The following is a 21,638-nucleotide window of genomic DNA, read 5'->3' as shown; positions in this document are numbered from 1 at the left end:
AGATCTACCGCCCTGTAGGTTTTTACTCCAACCGTAACAAAGCGCACCTCATTCAGCAGCTAGAGATCCCGTTGAACTGCTGGCATGCACGCATGCACGCACGCACGCACGCACGCACGCACGCACGCACGCACGCACGCACGCACGCACGCACGCACGCACACACACACACACACACGCACACACGCACTTACCAGTAGAAGCGGTTAGGAGCCACCCTCTCGTGTACAAGCTGCCATCTTCTTCCGAACTCCACAGAACTATAGAGCTTAAAGACACAGAGCCAGGCAGTTACCATCACAGTTTGACTGCCTGTGACTGCCTGATCACATGGATGAGGTCTACACATCATCATACAGAACACACTTAATCACAAAGATAGTCAGGGAATAGTATAAGCCGACAAACAGGGAGAGAAATCAGAGTAAAACTTCGTCTGGAGGATTATGGCATATTACCACCACTTTTTCAAAAAACTGAAATAAGCATTTACGCATTTATGAATGTCTATGTAGTGCTTATGAAGGTGTGTTGTCATGTTTATGAACAGGCTATATTGCATGTATGTATGAAGGTCCATTCCCTGTGTTTCCAAAAGCATTTATTGAAATAAAGACTTTGGTATTGCAATCAATATTATAGTATTATAATAGCATTTCTGTAATACAGTCATTTTTCTGCCTAAGCATCCTTGACTGGCACTGTGAAGCGGGAACCACTAGTTGGCAGAGGAGGTGAGCAAATGCACTGCACACAAGATTGGCCGGTATGAACAACCATTTGAGCTTCTGACAGTTTAAATGATGGAAGCATATCAAGCCCTAGATTTCAGGAAAACTGGATACAGGATTATGCCATTCATCACCACCCTAAACATTCCATCATCCCTAAAGTCTTAAAACTCATTCCTGAGAAAGAACAATGTTCCAGAGAACACTGTTCCACATGTTAGTATACTAAACTGCAAATCAGTACATCATCTGTGTTAAATGTTTTTATGGAATGTCTGTAACAGGTGTCATCTTAATGTCGCAATAACAAATGACGATGCTACTTAGGCACAAATTTTATATGTACGAGCGAGAGAGACAGAGAGAGACAGAGAGAGCAAGAGAGCGAGAGCGAGAGCGAGACAGAGACAGAGAGAGAAAGAGAGCGAGAGCGAGAGAGACAGAGAGAGCAAGAGAGCGAGAGCGAGACAGAGACAGAGAGAGAAAGAGACATACGAAAAGCGCACTTCTTTTAATTATGGCTTTAAAAACACAACTGGGTACCACTCACAAGCGGTTTAAATAGGAGGATGGAAAAGGGGTGAAAGGGATTTCAGATAAGACTGCCGTTGTAGACTCGTCTGTGTCTGGCTCTAACAGTCCTCCGCTCAGCAGATACTACGGCAGAGTGGGTGGTTTACAGCCCCACATCTCCGCTCGTCGTTCAGCAGAACGCTTCGCTGCTGACGAATCAAAATGTCTCGACGTGAAGCCGACACAGTTTACGGGGTATTTTAAGAAACCATCTTAGGTGGAAGGAAGACAAGCTTTCAGAGAAAAACAACTGCGCGGCCAAATACAACTTTGTAGCCAAAGTTGTTGTCATTTTCCTTTTCAGACCTCTGTAAAATAACCTTCTGTTAGGCTGTGAGTACGCATTTCAGCTTTACTTGAAACACAGAACACATAATTATATTTTTAAAATGCAATTACTCATTTACTTTAATGTGACTGCAGCATAGAACACACCTGGAGAACAGTGCTAAAGGTCAGCATAAGAGTCCACACTTACGCCGCTTGCTGCCTAAATCACTCCATTGGTAAACGCAGGTGATTTACATGTTTATTCAGTGAGCTTCGGCAGGATTTATAATTAGGCAGGCATCTCATTTCGGCCCGTTAGTTTGGGATAAATTTCCCATTTTTAACATGGGCGACCACGCGTAGGGAGTAAACATTCATCTATTAGCACATTAATTGAGCGGCTGAGCTGCTCAGCTCCGTAGTTTTGTTTCCATTGTTGTTGTTTTTGCCAAAGGGAAGGTCAAAGTCAAGGCCTTAAAAAAAAAAAATCTATATATATAATAATAATCTTTACAGAGAAATGGGTTGGGTGTAGGGATATCACTTTAGTCTTTGTGTTAATATACATTGTGTTGGTGTACGCTGTGTTGAGACACCACCAAAGAGGCCCTTTTGAGGTTAAATTGTAGACACGAAGAGATCTACACCCCAAAACCAGACGTAGGCATTGTGTGACTGATGACTTCTGAAAGTTCTTTGCAAATATCAAAAGCTGCTGTTTGTTTGCTATTTGAATAATGGAAATGAGGACACACATTCCCAAAGTAATACGTCCTTGCTTTTTTAAAACCAGTTGGGCATTGAGGCTTGAAGGTTATTCATTTCTAAAGCTCAAAGACAAATCAGATTGCAGACAGCACATTTATAACATTTATAAATGAGAAGGAAGAAGAAGAAAAAAACTGGAGGGGGAAGTCATCTTTAGGTAATGTGCATCTCAAATGCAGTGCATTTTGAAAACACCCATTTTCAGCCTGGTCTAATCTAAATGAATCTAACTTACTTTGCACATACAGCACCAGGGAAGATAGAGAGCACTCATCCAGCAATATGAAATCAAACCCTTTCTGCATATTTTCACTGACCACCATGTGTCATAAATTCAGATGATGTATAACCTTTGTCAAAACTAAAAGGAGAACGGTGTAGGAAGTGAGATATGAATTATATACATAACTCATAAAATATATCATGCATATGCAATTAGAGACCGAAAAAAGTGGGGAAAAAATCACTTTGTCTAATTAACTTCTACACTGAGGTAATGCTGAACCAAGCTAGTTATCCGAAGTGTTTTTCCTTTAATTGACATACAATTTACATACATGTGTGTGTGTGTGAGTGTGTGGGTTTGTGTGTATATATATATATATATATATACAGTATATATGTATTAATTTAAATGCATACACAAACACGAGCACACACAAAATACACATTATTTATGCTTTTGAACATATAAATCCAACTTTGATTTCACAGGGATCATTATAAAAGAGACTAGCAAAATAAGGAGACTATCTGCCCAAGTGAATGTCTACATTACCATGCTCAAACAGCCAAAGCAGCGGACAGATTGAGGATACGGTCATATTAGAAGCACCTTAATTATTTATTGCTCATTAAGCATTAGCACATGATGACTCAGCAGAAATTAAATCACTCTATTAATGGCAATGTGTCACGACTGTTGGGATCCATAAAATACATTTCTGTACGTATAGAAGATGGCACACTCGAAACCTGCATCCCTTGGTCTTGTGACCTATCACAAGTTCGATTCCCAGGTAGGACAGTGGCGTTGTACCCTTGAGCTAAAGGCACTTAACCTGCATTGCTTCAGTAAATATCCAGCTGTATAAATGGGTGCAGTGTAAATGCTGTGCAGAATGTTGTGTAAGTCGTTCTGGATAAGAGTGTCTGCTAAATGCCTGTAACGTAATGCAATGTAATGTAATCTCTTAACCACAGGTATGATACTTGTATTTATGTTCACTTGTATTCCATTGCATGGGTTTCAGAAAATATCACATTAATTATTGATCAAGACGTGTCCCTCACCTTGCTCATGCTGCCTCTTTGAAAGGGAAATCCCTAGTTTGGCAAGAACGGTAGCTAGAACACCGCCTGGGCACGAGCGGAAGAGCTGCTGTTTTTCCCGCGCGGACGTACCGCTCCTCCTCTCGGGCCGGCTCGGGAGTTCTGCGCTCTCAGACAAACCCCCGAGCGCGTCGACGCGAGTCGCGCGGCGCAGCGGCTGGACAGGCCGCCGTGATTCGTCACCTCGATAACCCCCCGTTTTCGGAGACGCCCGAAAGCGCACGGGAACATCATGGAACTGTGTTGTCCATGATGCGGCGGCGGTGGGGGAGCATTAAAGTCCGGCAGTCGGAGCTTTGACTGTGAAAGCAGGAGCCTTCGCTGTGACTGTGAAAGCAGGAGCCTTCGCTGTGACTGTGAAAGCAGGAGCCTTCGCTGTGACTGTGAAAGCAGGAGCCTTCGCTGTGACTGTGAAAGCAGGAACCTTCATGTTCCAAACGGCCCAGGGAGGCAGGGGTAACGCCTTGGAAAGATGCAACTGCCAAAAAAGTCCAAAACTGTGGGCAAAATCTGACCCAGCGCTGCAAAAAATACCGACCCCAAAAACACATCTAACTCGGCTACCTCTGAACATGACGGTATTACTGAAAAACAAAAAAACAAAAAAAAACGACTCTTCTTTGTTGTTTTTTTTTTCGGTTTATTTCTTGCAATGACAGTTTCTTTATCAGTTGCTCACAAGGCTGGTTGAAAAGTTTCACTTTTATAATAAAGTTGGTTCAAAGTACTTTTATTTGTAAATATAGTAAGTGTAGCCATTTCCTTTTTTTTCTTTCTTTCTGTGAAAGCCTTTTGTACCTTTTTTTATTTTTATTTTTAGCATCGCACTCGAAACAAGGCGCAGTAAAGGTGTCCTGGTTATGCTGAGCACGACAGCAGTAATCACAGAAGAAGAATAAAAAGTGCATTCGACAGTCTCAAAGACAGACACGCTGCTCCATTGTTAGTCTCTGTGCCAGGCGTCACAAGGGATCTGTGAGAAGGCGGTTCGAGCAGAATGGAGAATGAAGATCGACAGCTCAGATAGAGCCATTTTAAGGGGAAGAAGACAGCCGGAATTCATCGTTTTAATTGTGCCTTTATTTGTCTTAATGTAGATTCCACTTAAAGGAACAGAAATAATAATAATAATAATAATAAACTTGGGGCTGAGCTATGTCATTACCTGAATGTGACTGGATTCTGCAGTGGAGGATTCTGTCTCTCCAGGGAAAGGGATGTTTAAGTCTGCCATGGTTGCCGTGACACCGTACCAATTTCCCGCAGCAACGTGGCAGGCGCTGCTAACGTTAGCTACATCTCTCTTATGCATCCGAGCAGACAGGAGATGTCTTACCTTCGGATGGTAATAGTTATTCATGGCAGGCAGCCGTGAATAAACAATGTCAACATGTGTCTTCTCTTCATATACAGTATACACACTTCTGCGGGTTGGTAATGGCAAGAGAACGCTTGGGCTGTCATGATTTATTCCTCATGCAAACACGCACACATGCACATGCATGCAGACACACACACAAACCCAAAATTGCCCACCCACACACACACATACGCACACGCACACGCACACAGACACATGCATGCAGACACACACACAAACACAAAAACGCGCACATACACACACAAAAACACACACGCCTGTATACAGTATGTCCACCAGGCGTATCTGCCATAAAATATCTTTACGGCATTTATTTTACCTTTTAAACTTGAACCTGAGGTGCAACTGAAATGCAGGGACTCTGAGTCCCAGCCGGAATTAATTAAGTAATAACGAGAGGGGCTGGAAAGAGCATTAGCTCCACTGCACCCCCACCCCCCCCCCACGGAGAAACGACTCATTTGCAGTATACCAATATGCCCAGCTCTCTGAGCTGTGTGCATTACAACATTCATACTATAACCTATAACATTATATGGGACCAGCTCTTTACTCTCATTCATTAGCAGACACAACAGATTCTCTCTTTTCACGCACACACCTCGCCCCAGACCAATACCGCCACACATCAATTTCCTGGGACGACTCGCAAACGCTTGTGAGTTCGGAAGCCGTCGTAAATTTAAACCCCCCCCCCAACAGGACAGTGCCATGCATTTCCTCCCCCGTTTTAACGCAGGTCGTATATTATCTTTGACTGGAAGGGCAGTGCACATTACAGTGCACACACAAAACAAACAACAGCACACCTGTCCCGTCCTTCCCCTGGCTTCTGAACCCGTTTGCTGTTTGGAACGGAACCAAACCAAAGTATTTTATTCATCTGTCATCCCAACCTAAGTGTTTGTTTATTTATTTATTTATTTATATTTAAATGAGTTCACCATCATGGCACAGTTAGCATGTTCTGTTCACTGTAAAATCTGTGAAAATAAATGTATTACGGTAAAACATAATTACAGTAATTTACAGAGTTACAGTAAAAATAATTACAGTACAAAAAGTACCATGGATAAACCCATACATTTTTCAGTTTTGTGACTTCTGAAACAGGATCCACCTGGAGCTGACCCTACGTGTATTTACTGAACTCTGTGTTAGCACACATTGGACCACTCCGGATGTACAGGGCTGCACAAACACAGGGTTAATTTTGAAGCCAACAAATGCAAGGGCCAGAAGGGCCAATCGCAAGACATCTGAGATGAGTAATCAAAGGGGCAGCAAGAGAACCGGAATGCCTCCGTGCCACGGAAGAAAAAAAGCAGATAACATGGAGGTCAAAGAAACTGACCAATCATTTAACATCAAAAGATTCTTCACGCCGAGCGGAGAATAAACACGAAAGAAAGGAAGACACGGAACACGTACGGCACGACCTTCAGTTTACCGCGCAGAACCCGAGACCAGACGCATTATTATTTTTTGTTAAACATTGTGAAAGCGAAGAAACGGACTCAAATCGAGTAAACCAGATTTCTCCTCCAACATACAGAGCCGTAGGCCTTTCAATCAGAGAGAACAGAGCCGAAGCAGGAGAAAGCCTGTAGGCCTCGTGCTCCAGGAGGGTCAAAGGCTCAACCCTGGTTTCACAGAAGAAGCACAAAGTGCGTAGAAGGGATGTAGTTTTGCTTTCTGCGATGTGGTGACAGTGTGTGTGTGTGTGTGTGTGCGCGCGTGCGAGTGTGTGTGTGAGTGTGTGTGAGTGTGTGTGTGTGTGTGCGTGCGTGCGTGCGTGCGTGCGCGTCATTAACATGTTTACCCCAGAGCAGCTTTCGTAGGGGAGAAAATTATTTCCTTGGCCTCATTGTTACTTAACGTTTTAACACGAGACGCACAGGAGAGAAATCAATCAGGCCGACTCCCTCGTAAATCTCGCGTCCGGACAACGTAAACACGCCGGCGCTATCTGCGTGATTAATAATCGGCACCGCCGGCGATGTTTCATTTATCAACGCGTAAATTCAACAAAAAAAAAAAAAGCGACCGAATGAATCCGGCGTATAAAAGAATAAACAGCGCGGGGGACAGGGGGATATTAAAATGTGGACGGAGCGAGAGGGGGCGCCCCGTGCAGAAATGACCACTCTGCGTAACGAAACGTGGGCCAGTGCTCGCTGGAACATAACGAGCACTTCCGTCCCGTTTTTTTGGGATCTGAAATAAACGCCCGCCCCTGGTTTGTGAGTCTGACAGAAGCAACCCGCGCCCCGCCTCGCCCCGCCCTGCCCCGCCCCGCCCCGGGATGTTGATGGACGCGTGCGCCTCTTACCTTCTGGTCGTGGCTGTAGGCCAGGATCCAGTCCTCCTGCTGGGGGTGGAAGAGCAGGCTCAGGATGTAGAAGTTGAGCCGGTACTTCTGGTAGGTCGCTCCCTCGTCCGAGCTGATCAGCAGGCTGCTCTCGATCTCCGAGTCCGTCAGCAGCATGATCTGGACAGAGGACAGGACGGACGCGGGCGTTCATCTACAGCGAAAGATCGCTATTCTTCGACAAATCACTGTTCTAGAGTCACGTAAAGCTCTCAGCTTTCTCATCACCGAACGGGATTTAGGTGCACTTCCTCTGTGTCGATCGCTGTTTCTTCAGACAAAGTTGAAAAGCAACTTTGTATGAAGTTGTAAACCAGCCAGTTGAAGGACAACTTGCTTTTTAGGACGACAATGGGACAGCCGTGTGATGGATACCATGTGATAAATATTACAGCCAAATGAGTCAATACTTTCACACAGTTACTTGGAAAGTAAATTAACAAATTGGCTTAATGTAACACCTTCAATTGTTATTTTCAACAAATTTAATAACCCCTTGATTGCATTATTAGCCACACACAATGCATGCATGACAGCTAGGCAACTGATGTCAAAATACCTTTTTAAGCCTTTGAAAAGGAGATTTTCTTGGAATGTTTTTTCCCCCCAAAATTCTAAGGCAGTGTTCTAGAACTCCGTAGCTTTCACTTGCCAGGAGTGATTGTTACATCAGCATTAGAATGTTCAGTTAAGAGCACATTCTAATCTCATGTTTGTGATCTTACACCTCAGAGGGTTTAAGAACACTTAACCGGTTGGAATAAGGTGACAGATTCCGTAGCACACAGGATGGCAAGACCTGATCAGCCTGGAATCAGCATCTGGGTCACAGTTCCCCGCAGGATATTCACGGAGGCGCTGAGAACCGGAAACCCCTCGGAGAAGAAAACCTGACGAGTCGTGAGTGATGAAATCTCTTACTGAGCATATTAAAACTCCGGCTTACTGTGCCACCCGAGAAAAAAACTTTTAAATATTTCACTTTTATTCTGTGTCAGAGTTTCTCAGTGCTCTTATTCGAGATGAAAGGACCACAGCATTTAGTCTTAATGCCAAAAACAAGAGCTATGAAATTGTGATTTGCATCGAAATTTGAATCATCTAATCTGCTAAATTGCACTCCAGGATTTACCACGCTGTTTACAGAATGCCGGCGCATTATTAAAATTGTTGGACCAAAAGGAAACGCAAAGAAAAGGCGTGCTTGTAAGTGGATTTCATACACGGTGCACATTAGAGACAGGAACAGCGTGATGGATGCAGATGTTTCCTTTCTCTAAAAACCTGACACCAGTTCAACAAAATATTACACTAGCCTGCGTATTCCCCATTATGTTTCCATGTGTGCTGTTTTACACAATTTAATCGTCAAAACCGACTAATTCAATAAAAGCAATGCATATAGTGCATAGCAAATGCATACTGCTTTAGCTTTGGACGCTGTCTGTTGGTTGTCATCAAGCTTGGCAAAGTGATGCTGCTACTGAAGCTCACTAAACCTCGCCGCACTCCATTAATGATGGCAGTGACATCACTCCATATAATGCAAGTTTCCGCGGATTTGCATAATAATATCTGCATAAGCGTGCGCGCAATCAGACGGCGATAAATACTGTTGCATTAGTTGCCCTCAGTCGACAGCACTATTCATGAGGAATAATCCACTAAAACCTGCACTGCCACACACCGGTACAGGTCATGGTCAGTGCCCACTAATGAAAACGCTCATAGCTCACATCTCGCTGCTTCAAACATGTGACCCCTATCTAGCCAGCCAATAGGAGTGAATCGTGTAATCCATGACAGAGAGAGGGACCAAAAAAAAAAAAAAAAAATTTTAAAAAGAAACACAGGAACTTTTTTCACACGTAGAATAATTCTTCACAGACAATTTCATAATTAGTCAATGCACTGTTACCGGGGTTACTGCCAACCTGTACGGTTTGGTCTAATTTCATTGTAGGTCTGAGGCAAGCCTAAGGCCAGGTTTCTCAAAATGGCGGAAATGAGGTATTCTCCCACAATGTGGCACAGCGACCGGTGGATGCGGGATCGTTATGAGTAATTCAAAACCAGTGAAAATTTAAAATAATGTGGGGGGGGGGGGGGGGAAGAACATCCTGTGCTTGGCACAGACATATCCTAACTGCCAAAAAATGGAGCGATTTATTATCTGTCAGTTTCAAAACAGTATACCAAGCTGCCCAACTCAAACTAACAAAGCTTCATCTTAGCTGCCAACTGAAAATCTATTGGACTATACAAACAAACAGTACTAAATGAGTGCCATATTACATGTGTGCAGTTTAATGCAAAACTATTGGGAAAGTGACAAAATTTTTGCTGTTTTGGCTCGCTACTCTAGCAAACTGGATTGGAAATAAAAAAATGAATATGAGGTCAAAATGCAGACAGTCATCTTTAATTTGAGGGTATTTACATCCGTATGGGGTGATCCTTGCAGGAACTGCGTCATGTGTAAATAGATCTACAATATGCAATATGGTGATTTACAGTTCTGTAATGAAGATTCTGAGAAAGATGAAGATGTTTTTCATTTATTTATAATTTACCCAGTAGGGAATAGAACAAACATGGCCTTTTGTCTCTGAATTAATAGCAGAGTAAATCCATATCTACTCCATATTCAGTCTTCCTCATAATCCAGTGGCTCAACACATTGTTCTATTCCCAAAACCAACATCACGAGTTCAGTGTACACTTAACTCATACACTTATTAAACACACACACACACACATGCACACACACGATAGGCATGTAAATGTTTATGGTGTTACGTAAATCCGTTTGGAAGATATATGCCGTTTTGTGAAAAGCCACGCCTACTGCCACACCCCCTTTTCGGGCAATCGGTAATAAAAAGCTAATCTATAAATAAATAAATAAATAGATAAAACAGGTAGTCAGTCAAAGACAAGGACAACTGTAGATTAAATCCAAACACATACTTCAAGTGACAGACTCTTCAAAAACTAGACAGAGGCTGGTGATTGCACAGCCTGGACACCACCAACATGATTTCATGAGCACTCAAAAAGCACCGCGGCTTGATCCGCCATCTTCCACTCAGGCAGTGCGTCACATCAGAAACAAACCAGGCCCAATACAACTGACATTTCATGTACAGGAAACAAGCAGCCTTTTGCCGTGGTTTCTGAACCTCTGACTTACGTGTGACTACAGCTAGTTCAAACGTTTAATACTTTTAAGGACACATCATTTCCAGGAAATGGATTCCCACAATACTGCATCTACCCCGTGTTTAGGGATACCTAAATACACTGACCAAGCATGACAGCAGCAAGGACTCTCAGATGTAATAATGACAATGTAATTAAACAGGCAGTGAATTAAAGCCAGGCTATGTTCAAGCATTTGTACCTCATGAACCGTTTTTTTCCCCAATGCTTATTATGATCACAGCGCAAGTGTTAACTGAGGGACATAGCAGCGTGCCTATCCTTTAGCGCAATCTTCTGCCGCACCAAAGTCTTTTCGTGATAAGTCCATTTACAAATTCTGTTTAACAACAGCAGTCGGGCCTGACGTGGGTCACTCGTGTTATCATAATCATATGCCATTGAGGTCTCTGAGACCGCCCACCTTGAAGTAAATGTCTACAAATGAAACGCTCTCGTTTCTCCCCGGTCTTTGTTCCGTTCTTTTATGCAGTGTTCAGCCAGGCCGTTAAATCTGTAATTTCCCTCGGGCTTTGTTCTCTACTGAAAGGTCTAAAAAAATGTTCTGACTGCCGCTTGTCTGAAAAAATATAATCAACGAAAAGTATAATTGAATCAGTAGACCTGAACAGGTATAAAACCTTATCACTCGTACGATGGAACCTGCCAGAAATTATTTCCACGGCTCAGACTGACGTTGAGGTTCACACGTGTGTCGGAACATATTGGAAAGCCCCCGCCCCCGAAACATGGAATTCTCATGGGTCTGCGGTTCGGATGTTAAATCACTCGCCGTGTAATACAGGTGGTGTGGTGGCGTGGGAAGTACTGACTGAACTTTAGCTTCTTATAATCGCAACTCAACGTTATACGCAACCTTGCCTATTTACTGTAAGAAAACATTTCAAGAAAGAGGAGATATTGTTAAGACGCGAATATCTTTCAGTGCTTGGAAGGACAGCAAGTCAAACATTAACACTGCGAACGGCAACTTAAGGACAAAAACGTGCGCTCAGAACAGCACCTTACTGGTAATCTGAATACTCTAACTCTCTCCTCTATACAACCTCTCCCCTTGAAAAAACGCTATTTCAAATCTCCTATAAGTGATATCAACCAATGCATTACGTACAAAAAAAATGCATGCATGTATAATTAGACATTAAACACTACATTAACCCATTTTGGACCACTTTTTCAGCAGTCAGTTAAGTTTCTAAATATTTTATGGTGCATTACACTATGGTAATCACTTTAAATATGAGCACATTTCCCCCGGTTTTATTCAATCATGAGCAAAGCTACATTAACTTCATGTTTAATGATTATGTCAGGTTATGAAATGTATTCATTTGTAATCAGTATACTTTAGTTTTGACAAAGAATAAAACATTTTATTTGTGTAGTGTTTTGTGTTGTAATATATATGTACTTACAAATTAGCAGGAGTACAGTCAAGAGTATTATCACAAATTTGGTTGAAGAAGCTAAATATGAAATATATTATTTTCCATGTAAGCAGAGCTGAATAATATCATCATACCTATTTTAAAGTCCCAATAACAGTTGCCTGTTTCTCCCTGTTATACTCTGGAATCCAGTCTTTTTAAAAATCCTCTCAGGTGCAGTTGACCAGGTAGCAGGACAAGATGGTGGAAATAAGGCACATAAGGTCTACAGGGAGAACAGAATGAATGAGCTGGGCGCCACATCGCAATCTTTAGGTCTCAATCTGATTTGAGTTTCAGACGCAGGAAAAGCAGTCGACAGGTGAGAAATCTGAAGGAGCTCCAGAGGTTCTCCTCGAGACGAGGGGGTCAAAAATCTCCCCCTCGAGGACCTGCATCAACCTGATGAAAGACACTGGAAAGTGTATTTGGCAAAAGCCCCAGTGGGGGTGTTGGGGGTGGGGGGGGGGGGGGGGGGGGGGGGGCAGTGGACAAAACAAAAAAGAGAAATGTGAGGAGAGAAAACAAGCCTTTGCCTTTGTTATGTTACATGGGGCGGGTGAGCCATAAACATGACAAGATGCAAACAACCCTAATTGGCAATTGACTCGTGTTTATTTAATCAGTCAAAACGAGCAATTATATGTAAAAAGAGAAATGCAAAAATTATCTCTAAATGTCACCATAATCCATCATCACTACCCCACTGGGGGGGAGAAAAAAAAAATGGAAAAAAAAAATTTGTGGAAAGAAGCCACCACTTCAGCCACAGAACAGAAATGACAAAATTGCATTATGCAACCACTCGCCAATTACGGTGCAGCCAGACTCCAAACTCATCATCGTTCACCAAGTACAAAAAAAAAAAAAGTCCGACAGAGACAACCTTTCGCGTAGCAAAAAGATAATCACATTTAGACATAGCTTTCAGTTACAAGCTGTCAAGTGTGAACATACTTAGTCCCAGCGGGCTGCAATTCATCCCCCCCCCCGAAGCCCTATTTTACTACGGAGGGGGAGGAGAGCCGGGCCGCAGCCAAATCCAGCGTAATTTAGGGTAATTTTGCATCCAGGTATTTTCTCACCGTGGGATAAGAGTACGGGAGGAACCGCAATCAGTGTGCGTACGCGATGTGGGACGGAGGTTCGCCGCGACAAAGGTTAATTAAGTGCCGCGTGTCAGTGGCGCGGACCTGCGGAAACGCACGAGGAATACGTGAGACGGAACAACCGTTCGCTGAGCAGGCCCGTGATGGAATATCAATGGATTTAAAACTTGCTACTCAGACTCTTCCTCCCGTTTCCTCCGAAGTTTTTGTGCCGAGCCGCCTAGGCGGGGTACATTTCCGCGACATGAAATGACACCGCTTTACGAGCGCGTTCCTGAGCAGCGTTTCCCGATGCAGAATTTCGTTGAAGCCGAACAACACGCACAGCTGGACGTGTAATGGTTCTTCGGGTGGTGATTGTCCCCGTCGGAATCGACAGAACCAGGGAGGCAGGGGGGAGGAGGGATGGGGGAGGGGGGGGGGGGGGTTGGGTCAGACCGGGGCGTCGCTGACAGACAAATTCTTCACAAAATTCCTTTCATCAATTAATTTCTTTCTTCAATCAATTTCACAGATGGATTTCATGAAATGCACGGACCAGACGTTGGGACCAAAAGACCGCACATGTACAAATAATTTGAAACCGGACATCCAGTCAAAAAAAAACTCAGTATCTGCCAACCCTGTTCCTAAGACCCTGTGATCTCACGTGCCACACCCTCCTCTCTGTTCCATTCTCCATTTTCTATAAACATTTTCTATAAACTTTAATAGTGCACTGTAGGTTTTTGCTGGTTTTTGACAGGACCAACAAGTACAAACATATTTCAAGCATTTTTCCGTATGGCTAATTAGGTTACCAGGAAGTGACCTCTTTAAATATCAGCATCACTTAGACTCCCACATGTATGAAAGCAAAACATGGGGACAGATGACTTCCAGGTACCCTGTCTTCCAGAAAAGGTAAGATAAAACGGATTCCATGAAGCTTCAAAATCAAAACCTCACGCTTTGTTTCACAGAGCCACGCGCCTTTAAATGCAAAACTGCAGAAGGAAAGATCGTGAGATCATTGTTTTCAACTGATTTTTTCAACGGAACTTGAAAGAGATTCCAGACCATGATTTCTTCAGCGCGCTGCAAAACACTGAACTCCAGACTAATTAACCGCAGTATCATTGCACAGCACGATCTGGTTCACTTATAGACTTCCTGAAATAATCAGCCAATTCTGCGCTTAAAACCAGTGAGTATATTTATATGGGGGAGGGAAAAAAAATCTGTGTATGGTATGGTTCCGTCTGTTAATATAAACATGCCTTAAAATGCATTAAAAATGCATCGGCTGCAGAATGTTGTTTTTTTAAATGCACATCGTGCTTTGAATTATTGATTCTTATAAACATCGATATTAGCATATTGTGTCCAGTGATGTTCTCTCAGCCTCAGATGGGACTTCTGACGGGGGGAAAAAGTGACGAGAGATAGGGGGAAAGAGGGATAGGAGAGCGAGAGAAAGAGAGGGATAGCAGAGAGAGAGAGAGGTTGTAGTAGAGAGAGTAGTGAGCAGAGAGAGATACTGTAGTAGAGAAGCAGAGAGAGAGAGAGAAAGAGAAATTGGAGAGACAGTGAGACTTTTAATTATGGGCACCACTCACAAGTGGTTCAAATACAAGGTTGGAATGTTAGGGGGTGTTAGATAGATAGAGAGAGAGAGAGAGAGAGAGAGGGAGAGATACTTTAACATCAGAAAAACATCAGACCAGTCTCTCATTTGCTGGCATTTGAAACACGACTTTACACTCTAAGTCACCTTTCATACCAGTGTTTTATGCTCTAAAAGGTCAGAAACATGCTGGCATGGACATTGCACTTGGAGAAGATGCGTTTCTGGAGGACACATTTGTATAAAGATAATAAAATAGAACTCTTTTTATAGAGGGTGAAGGCTAGCGACAGAATAAAACTGCCAGTGAGTCACCAGACACAGTCATAACGCACAGTCGGAAAGCTGGGAACCGTGCTAGCTGCATAGCACCCCCTCATAGCTAGCACGCAGTCCACCTGAACGAGCCCAAAACGTGTCCCGGGGATGGCTAGATTGAGGGCGGAGCCATGCGCAGATTTAGCAGGGGCGCGCCCATATGAGCAGCCATGGGGGGGGGTCTCCCCTGAGGCTGGGGGGCACTGACTTGCTAACGCAGAAGCAGGTTGGCAGGGGGCAGGGGGCTTATCACCATGCCTTGAGCTGAACTGAAATGAACATACCTACCGTAACGCCAGGGCCTGTCCCCAAATGTTGTCAGATTTAACCGTCGGGTTGTCTTCATATTTCACATGCACCCCCGTGCCCACAGGGCCTGCCCCGGTCAAAAATGGCCCACCCTCGCTGGGTCCCCTGGGACAAAGCCCCTTCGTCAGATTCTGAACCCCAAATCAATCAATTTCATGTAGAAACAACCTGTCACTCATCAATAAATTGGTGAATAACTGCTTTCTGTCTTCACCGTCCAGAGAGACTGTATTTCTTTAGTCCACCACTCTTTTGACTGCAAAACATATCATAATTGATTTTTTTATTTTTTAAAAATATTTTTTCCTGTAATAGATGTATGGAGTTTAACTTTGATTAAGACTTCTGATTTCATAACAGCAGGGTTAAAAAAATATCTTTGTACCCTGATGGTTTACTGGTCTTTAATAATATAAAAAGGGCAATGTTGAACTTTCCCTAATTGTCATCACTCTAGAAAAAGGAATCACATTTCATGCTGAAAAAACATTCAAGTGTTTTCACTGCTGTTAAATTTAGGACAGGGTCATTTTTCACCCAGAGGACAGCAGGAGGGTTAAGCTTGGGAATAAAATAATATGAATTCAACTCAAATAATATTTTTTTAAAGTTCTTTTTATGCTTTAGTAGGCTTGGTAGTATGAATCAGATGCTCGATTTTTACTGCTTTCCCCTTTAAAATGTTTGATTTACTAAAGGTGTAGTTTTGTTTTTGGAGGTCTGTGTTTTGATTTGACCTTTATATAAAACGCTTTCGGCAGACGAATACTAATCGGGGCTACATGTTGGAATTGAGAAAAAGTGGCTGAACTGGACGCTGTCCTTACATTACACCACGAATAAGTGCTTCTTCTCAATATTATTACCAATTTATATCTATAGAGTATGTGTGTGTAAGGCCAAGGATTTGGAAAAGAACAAAAGATTATGATTGAAACTGACAATAATATGAAAATGCAATATTTAACATGAATACATCACACTGCACTGCACAGCTCTGCATTGAAAAGCACACACTGCAAGGTACCCAGTTTTATATCTTTTGAAATGACATCAGGCGATTTGCTGTATTTGCAGTTTATCAAAGCAGATAAGTGTTGTGCATTGCTGTTTACTGCAAATTAATATGGATGGGTGCTCGGAATGTCATTGGAACCAGCGGAGTTTGACCAAGAATAATTCACGATGAAAATCCGTGAGCGAATATTTATATTAGAATAAATGACTTGAGGCGACAGACAATAATCTACAAACACGCTAATCAGCTTTTCGAGAGATTAAAAAAAACAGATACCATACATTCAGTATGCAAAGAGCGGGGAAAAGACATTTAACGGATAGTTTACGCTCCAGCAGGCTAGCAAAACGGAGAAGCATCTCTCCACGTCCCGATGGCCCCGTGTGTTTGCAGTGAAAGCTTACTTTCGCTCTCTGGAAGTCTGCAGGCTTTTGTAATGGAAGGGTCGTTGTGTGCTGCAGTGGGTAAGGAGTCACATATCACACGTAGTGGCACCTCTGACCTACTCTTGACCAGAGTGCACAACCCAGTTTGCTTCAGTAAGCATCTAACTTTATGCCTGTATGTAAAATACGTTAATGTGAATCCACTCTGCATATTTACAAAGCAATGACCTGAACTTGTGACACTGAGTTCAAGAGCGCCCCCAAGTGCATCTCGGCCAACACTGCAAGTGCGAAATAAACATAAACCGCTCACAAATGAATAAATATGAATCTCTAAAATGGATTAGGTTTAACAAGAAGTCAAAAGTCCAGAAAAAAATCAGCTACCATCTACTGGTTCAGCTAAATACCACACAATACGCCCCATGACTGCACCATATGGCACAATAGGCCTATTGATTAACGTCCATACATTTTCCCTCATGATACGGATTCATTCAACCGAATCGAAATGTTCTCCAACGGCCATTTCAGCTTCTGTGCATGACAGCTTGTATGCAGAACTCGCCGAACACCCCCCCACCCCCCACGCCCCCTCCCCACTTTGTGGTATATACACCGAGCCTAATGAACGTCCCTTATTTATCATATCAAACATGGGCAGCTCGGCACTATGACATGGGCTAACCCACATCGACACGTGGCTTCAGACGAACATATTGCGCATAAACTGCATTCCTTGAAAGAAAACTGACAGCTGATGAGTAGTACAGTGCTGCGGGGCTGCATTCTGTATTTCCTAGCGAAAAAAATTTTTTTAAAAAGACGACAGCATTTAGAATAATTAACAGCTGGTTACATTAAATCCCCATGAAAAATTAATTGAATGCTTTTTTTTAAAAATTCTTTTGCAAGAGTTCCATCACTGATGAAGCATTTTGTCGTCCCTTTTAAGAGAGCACAGTCCCTCTGACACGGACTCAAAAATGATAAAGAAACAGATATTAAATGTTTCATGAGCAGGCTCCCAGCCCAGACGAGGTTTTTTTTTTTTTTTTTTGCGCCTAATGCACTTTACGGGCTCATCTGCGATTCTCTTTGTGGGTTCCAGAAAAAGGGAACACAACGCAGCACTCGCTAAAGATCAGGCCAGGCTAGCTCGCTGTTAGCTCTGAACCCTTGGAAACACACCCTTTTCGCTAGTGCGTAAGCAAAAAAAAGAAAGAAAAAAGAAAAAAAAAACAGATTTGGCGGAGTTAGCGCCACGGCTAACGTGTAAAGGGGGAAAGAGAGCTTAATTGAAGCCATAGGCTAAAGGTCAGTCAAACGGGGACAGGGCTCGGCAGCGGAGGAGGGAAGTCTTCATAAGAGGCTGGTAAATGTCAGCGATAGACTTGGGAGCCGCATGCAAAGGTCTCTTCCCTGAATGCTAGTGGCAGGCTGTGAAATTTAACAAGCTGGGAGATGAACATGTATATGATACAAATGCAGGATCAGGGCCACTGCTTTGTGCTGTTACCTATTTATCTATTTATTTAGCAGAAACGCAGGTGCGCAGGGAAACACGCACACATACGCACACATTCGCACACATTCGCACACACACACACTCTAACACACACACACACACCCACCCACACTCTCGCACACACACGCTCACACACACTCACACACACACACCCTACCACACTGAGCAGCTGGCCTTGTTTCGAGGCTCCATGCAGTACCCTCTAGTACAGCAGTGCTTTGAGCCATTCGTAGCAGAATCCAGCTCCAGCGCTCTGATCGGAAGCTGTGTGAACGCTGCCAGGCATTTCTCACACCAGTGAGTCCACATTGTTCGCTAATTCCTCAGACATGGCCGTGAGCCGGGCCACACATGACTGCTAATTACACTTACTCGTGTCCCAAAGAAGGGAAACCCACTCTGCCGAGCAGAGGTCACTGCAGAGACAGACGTAGAGCACTATTCTAATGCAAATGAAGAAAAACAATTATGTCACATAAAACACACTATATAAAAATATATACAGGGAACACAAAGTGATCTGGCCGTATGTATTTGGATCACTCACACACGTCCGTTTGCTTCCTGTTGACTTCACCCCCTCCCGCATTGAGCGATTCAGACATTTTCAGACTGCGCCTGAGGACTGACAGATGTTCTGCCCCCCCACCCCCTCCCCTCCCCCCCCCCTCCCCACCTCACTCTCCACCCCGCAGCACTAGCTTGATCATTTCCATCGCGTTACCAGCGCATGCATCCTGCACAAGGTGCTTCTGATTCGCCTTGACTTTGTTTTCTCCTCTCCTCTCCGAAATCTACCCCCCGTCCCCCCCACCCCCCCCCCCCCTCGCCCCCGCCCCGTCCCGTGTGCTCGCCGGCGTTTCTGACAAGTCAAGTTGCGGGCAGGCCGATGGAAAAAAAAAAAAAAAAAAGGGCAGCCAGCCCAAAAATGTCAGCGGGCGAACTTCCATTCCACCTCCAGGGCTCTGCGTCTGGTTACATGGTTAGAACAGACTCACCGTAAATCACCGTGAGCCAGGGGCCCCCAGCCCGCAGTCCGCCACTCATTACAGAGGGACGCCAGCCCCCCCCCCCGCCCCCCCAGGTTAATAACTCCCATGCATTAGGGTGCATTAAATGATATCAATGCAATTTGCCCCCCTCCCCCCCTTTAAATTCAGCATTGGCACTTCATTTCCCTTTGATGTATGGTGAAACTGAGCAGTACTGGGGGGGGGGGGGGACGGATCCGATGGAATAAATCAGGATGATATACCTTGTTGGGACGGCAGGTACTCCTCCTGCCAGACTGCAGGTGGGCGGGACTCGGGTCCCGTCCCTGTGCGATCAGAAATCGGCGCCTTTCTGATTCTCTTCAGAGAGCCGCAGCGGTCAGCTCATTCCAGCTCCACACAGACGCACAGCAAAGGCTGGATATCAGTCGCTTTCTTTTTTTAAAATTTGTTTTTTTTTACTGTTAGCCGCACAGAACCACAACTAAAGCTGCAGCCTTTATCTGCGCAACATCTTACGCTCCCGCATTCGACAGACAGCAGAAACCCTCACAGATCAGCGCTGTTGCTGGGCAGGCTTCCTCCTCTCAGTTATCTCAAAAGGATACTGTTTGTGAATTATGATTTTTTAAAGCTTCAGTTTTCATAGGACGGCCAATTAACGTTGAGAACAAATCCTAAAATCGACCGATAGCGTGAAATTTAGCCACTACTGCCACCATGAAAATCTGACCTCCCCCCCCCCACCCCCTCCCCCTCCAGAACTGCCCAATAAAATAACTGGTTTATCTCAGTTACGAGAATAGCTCATGATATTGAAGACTCATCTCAAAGTCAAATGAAAGCCTTTCAACCGATAACTTTTATATATCCATTTGCAGCTACAGCCCTTTAATTGAGTACAGCCCTCCAACAGTCCTCGTTGCGTTCCAACTTCTACATACAGCGTTCTCGTCCACGCCACACGCGAGAGGACCATCGAGTGTCTCTGCGAAGCGCTTCTCCGGGTTTGGAGGACATGAAACGGTAATTCACACTCGTGAGTGCGAGCTCGCGCCACTCATGAAAAATATAAAGGGCAATCGAAAGTGTTTGGAAACATAAGTGAGATTTTGCAAATGGCTAAATTGATAAGCCGCCCACCTGCACAGTTGTTGAAAACAAAGTGGAATCTAAGGCGCTTACACACACACACACACGCGCACGAACACGCACGCACACACACACTCACAGACACACAGAAAGTTACCGCGGCGATTCATTAGAAGGTGAACTTGACACACGACAGTCAAACCCTTGCAGAAAAGGAACCCGACATCGGCTTGAACTCATTTTCACATTTTCTTTATTTGCGCATCAAAGAAAATTATGATTAATGTGCCCTTTCCTATCACGCTAACTCCCCTCAATAACTGGAGCGAAGAGGTCATTCGAATGAACAGGAAGTGTCTGTACCTTATCCTAAAATGTGTTTCAGCTATAAAGTCATTTTGGCAAAAGGTTTGAGAGGAGAAGAAAATGGTTCCACTGGTTAAAAGCGTACTGCGTCAGTATTTTCTGGACTTAGTTGCTTTGATATACATCACCTCTGCACCCTGTGAGAAGTTTTCTTCAAGGAAACGTCCCTGTCCATAAAGCACGCTCTATGAGTCGGTGACATTGTCCTCTCAAAAGCATCGTGGAGACGACAGGAACAAACAAGAAACGTCACACAAAACCTCGTTGTCCCGTCCCCAGGAGCGCCAAGGTTATTACGCACTTCCAGCGGCCGAAACAGGCCGTGATGTCATCAAACCTTTCACCGCGCAGCGAAAGGACTAGCACGGGGCTCCAGGTCGCCAGGTGCTTACCGGAGGACGGGGGGGGACAGAGAGCGCCTTTCGCACCTGCAGAAGAGGCGCTAAGCGGTGCCATATGCGCGCTGGAAGTCCTAATTAATTGGCGATTAATCTGTAATTAGCTCCATTATCACGGAGAGCAGGGTTTCAGAGGGAGGATGGATGAGAGGGACGGAGAGGGGGGGAAGAGTTCAGAGCCTCGTGATCACGCCGACCGAGCGTTCGTCCTCGCGGAGCGGAACAGAACGATCGCAAAAATACCGACCTTTAGCCTCCCTCTGATTTAAAACACCAGGATTTATGGAGCCCCTTCCACGCAGTCTATATTTCACAGGGTTTCGCGTAAAAAAAACGTCTGGGACTGTTGCCGTTAACGACGAGAGCGCCGTCCCCACATTCTACCGACTCTCCGGGCGTGAGATTATTCAACGCGATGGTTTGTCGTTCATTTAATGCCTC

General features: G+C 44.2%; 1 protein-coding gene across 3 annotated transcripts in view; it reads right to left on the bottom strand.

The window, feature by feature from the left end:
• The window catches only part of LOC118221866 (VPS10 domain-containing receptor SorCS1), a 140,405-nt gene that overhangs the window by 38,112 nt on the left and 80,655 nt on the right, over positions 1–21,638 (bottom strand). For all 3 annotated transcript variants that reach the window (XR_004764192.1, XM_035407282.1, XM_035407283.1), the window contains exons 4-5: positions 7,388–7,546; positions 195–268 (exon numbers count right to left, since the gene is read on the bottom strand). Coding sequence is in view for 2 of the 3 variants with exons in the window: in XM_035407282.1 (XP_035263173.1) it covers positions 195–268; positions 7,388–7,546 (233 nt within the window). In the remaining variant the exon portion in view is untranslated. The remainder of the gene's footprint in view (positions 1–194; positions 269–7,387; positions 7,547–21,638) is intronic.

This window comes from Anguilla anguilla, chromosome 2, assembly GCF_013347855.1.
Source record: "Anguilla anguilla isolate fAngAng1 chromosome 2, fAngAng1.pri, whole genome shotgun sequence".
Classification (NCBI taxonomy): Eukaryota; Metazoa; Chordata; class Actinopteri; order Anguilliformes; family Anguillidae; genus Anguilla; species Anguilla anguilla.
Note: the sequence above shows the minus strand (reverse complement) of the source record. Positions and strands in the feature narration are given on the sequence as shown.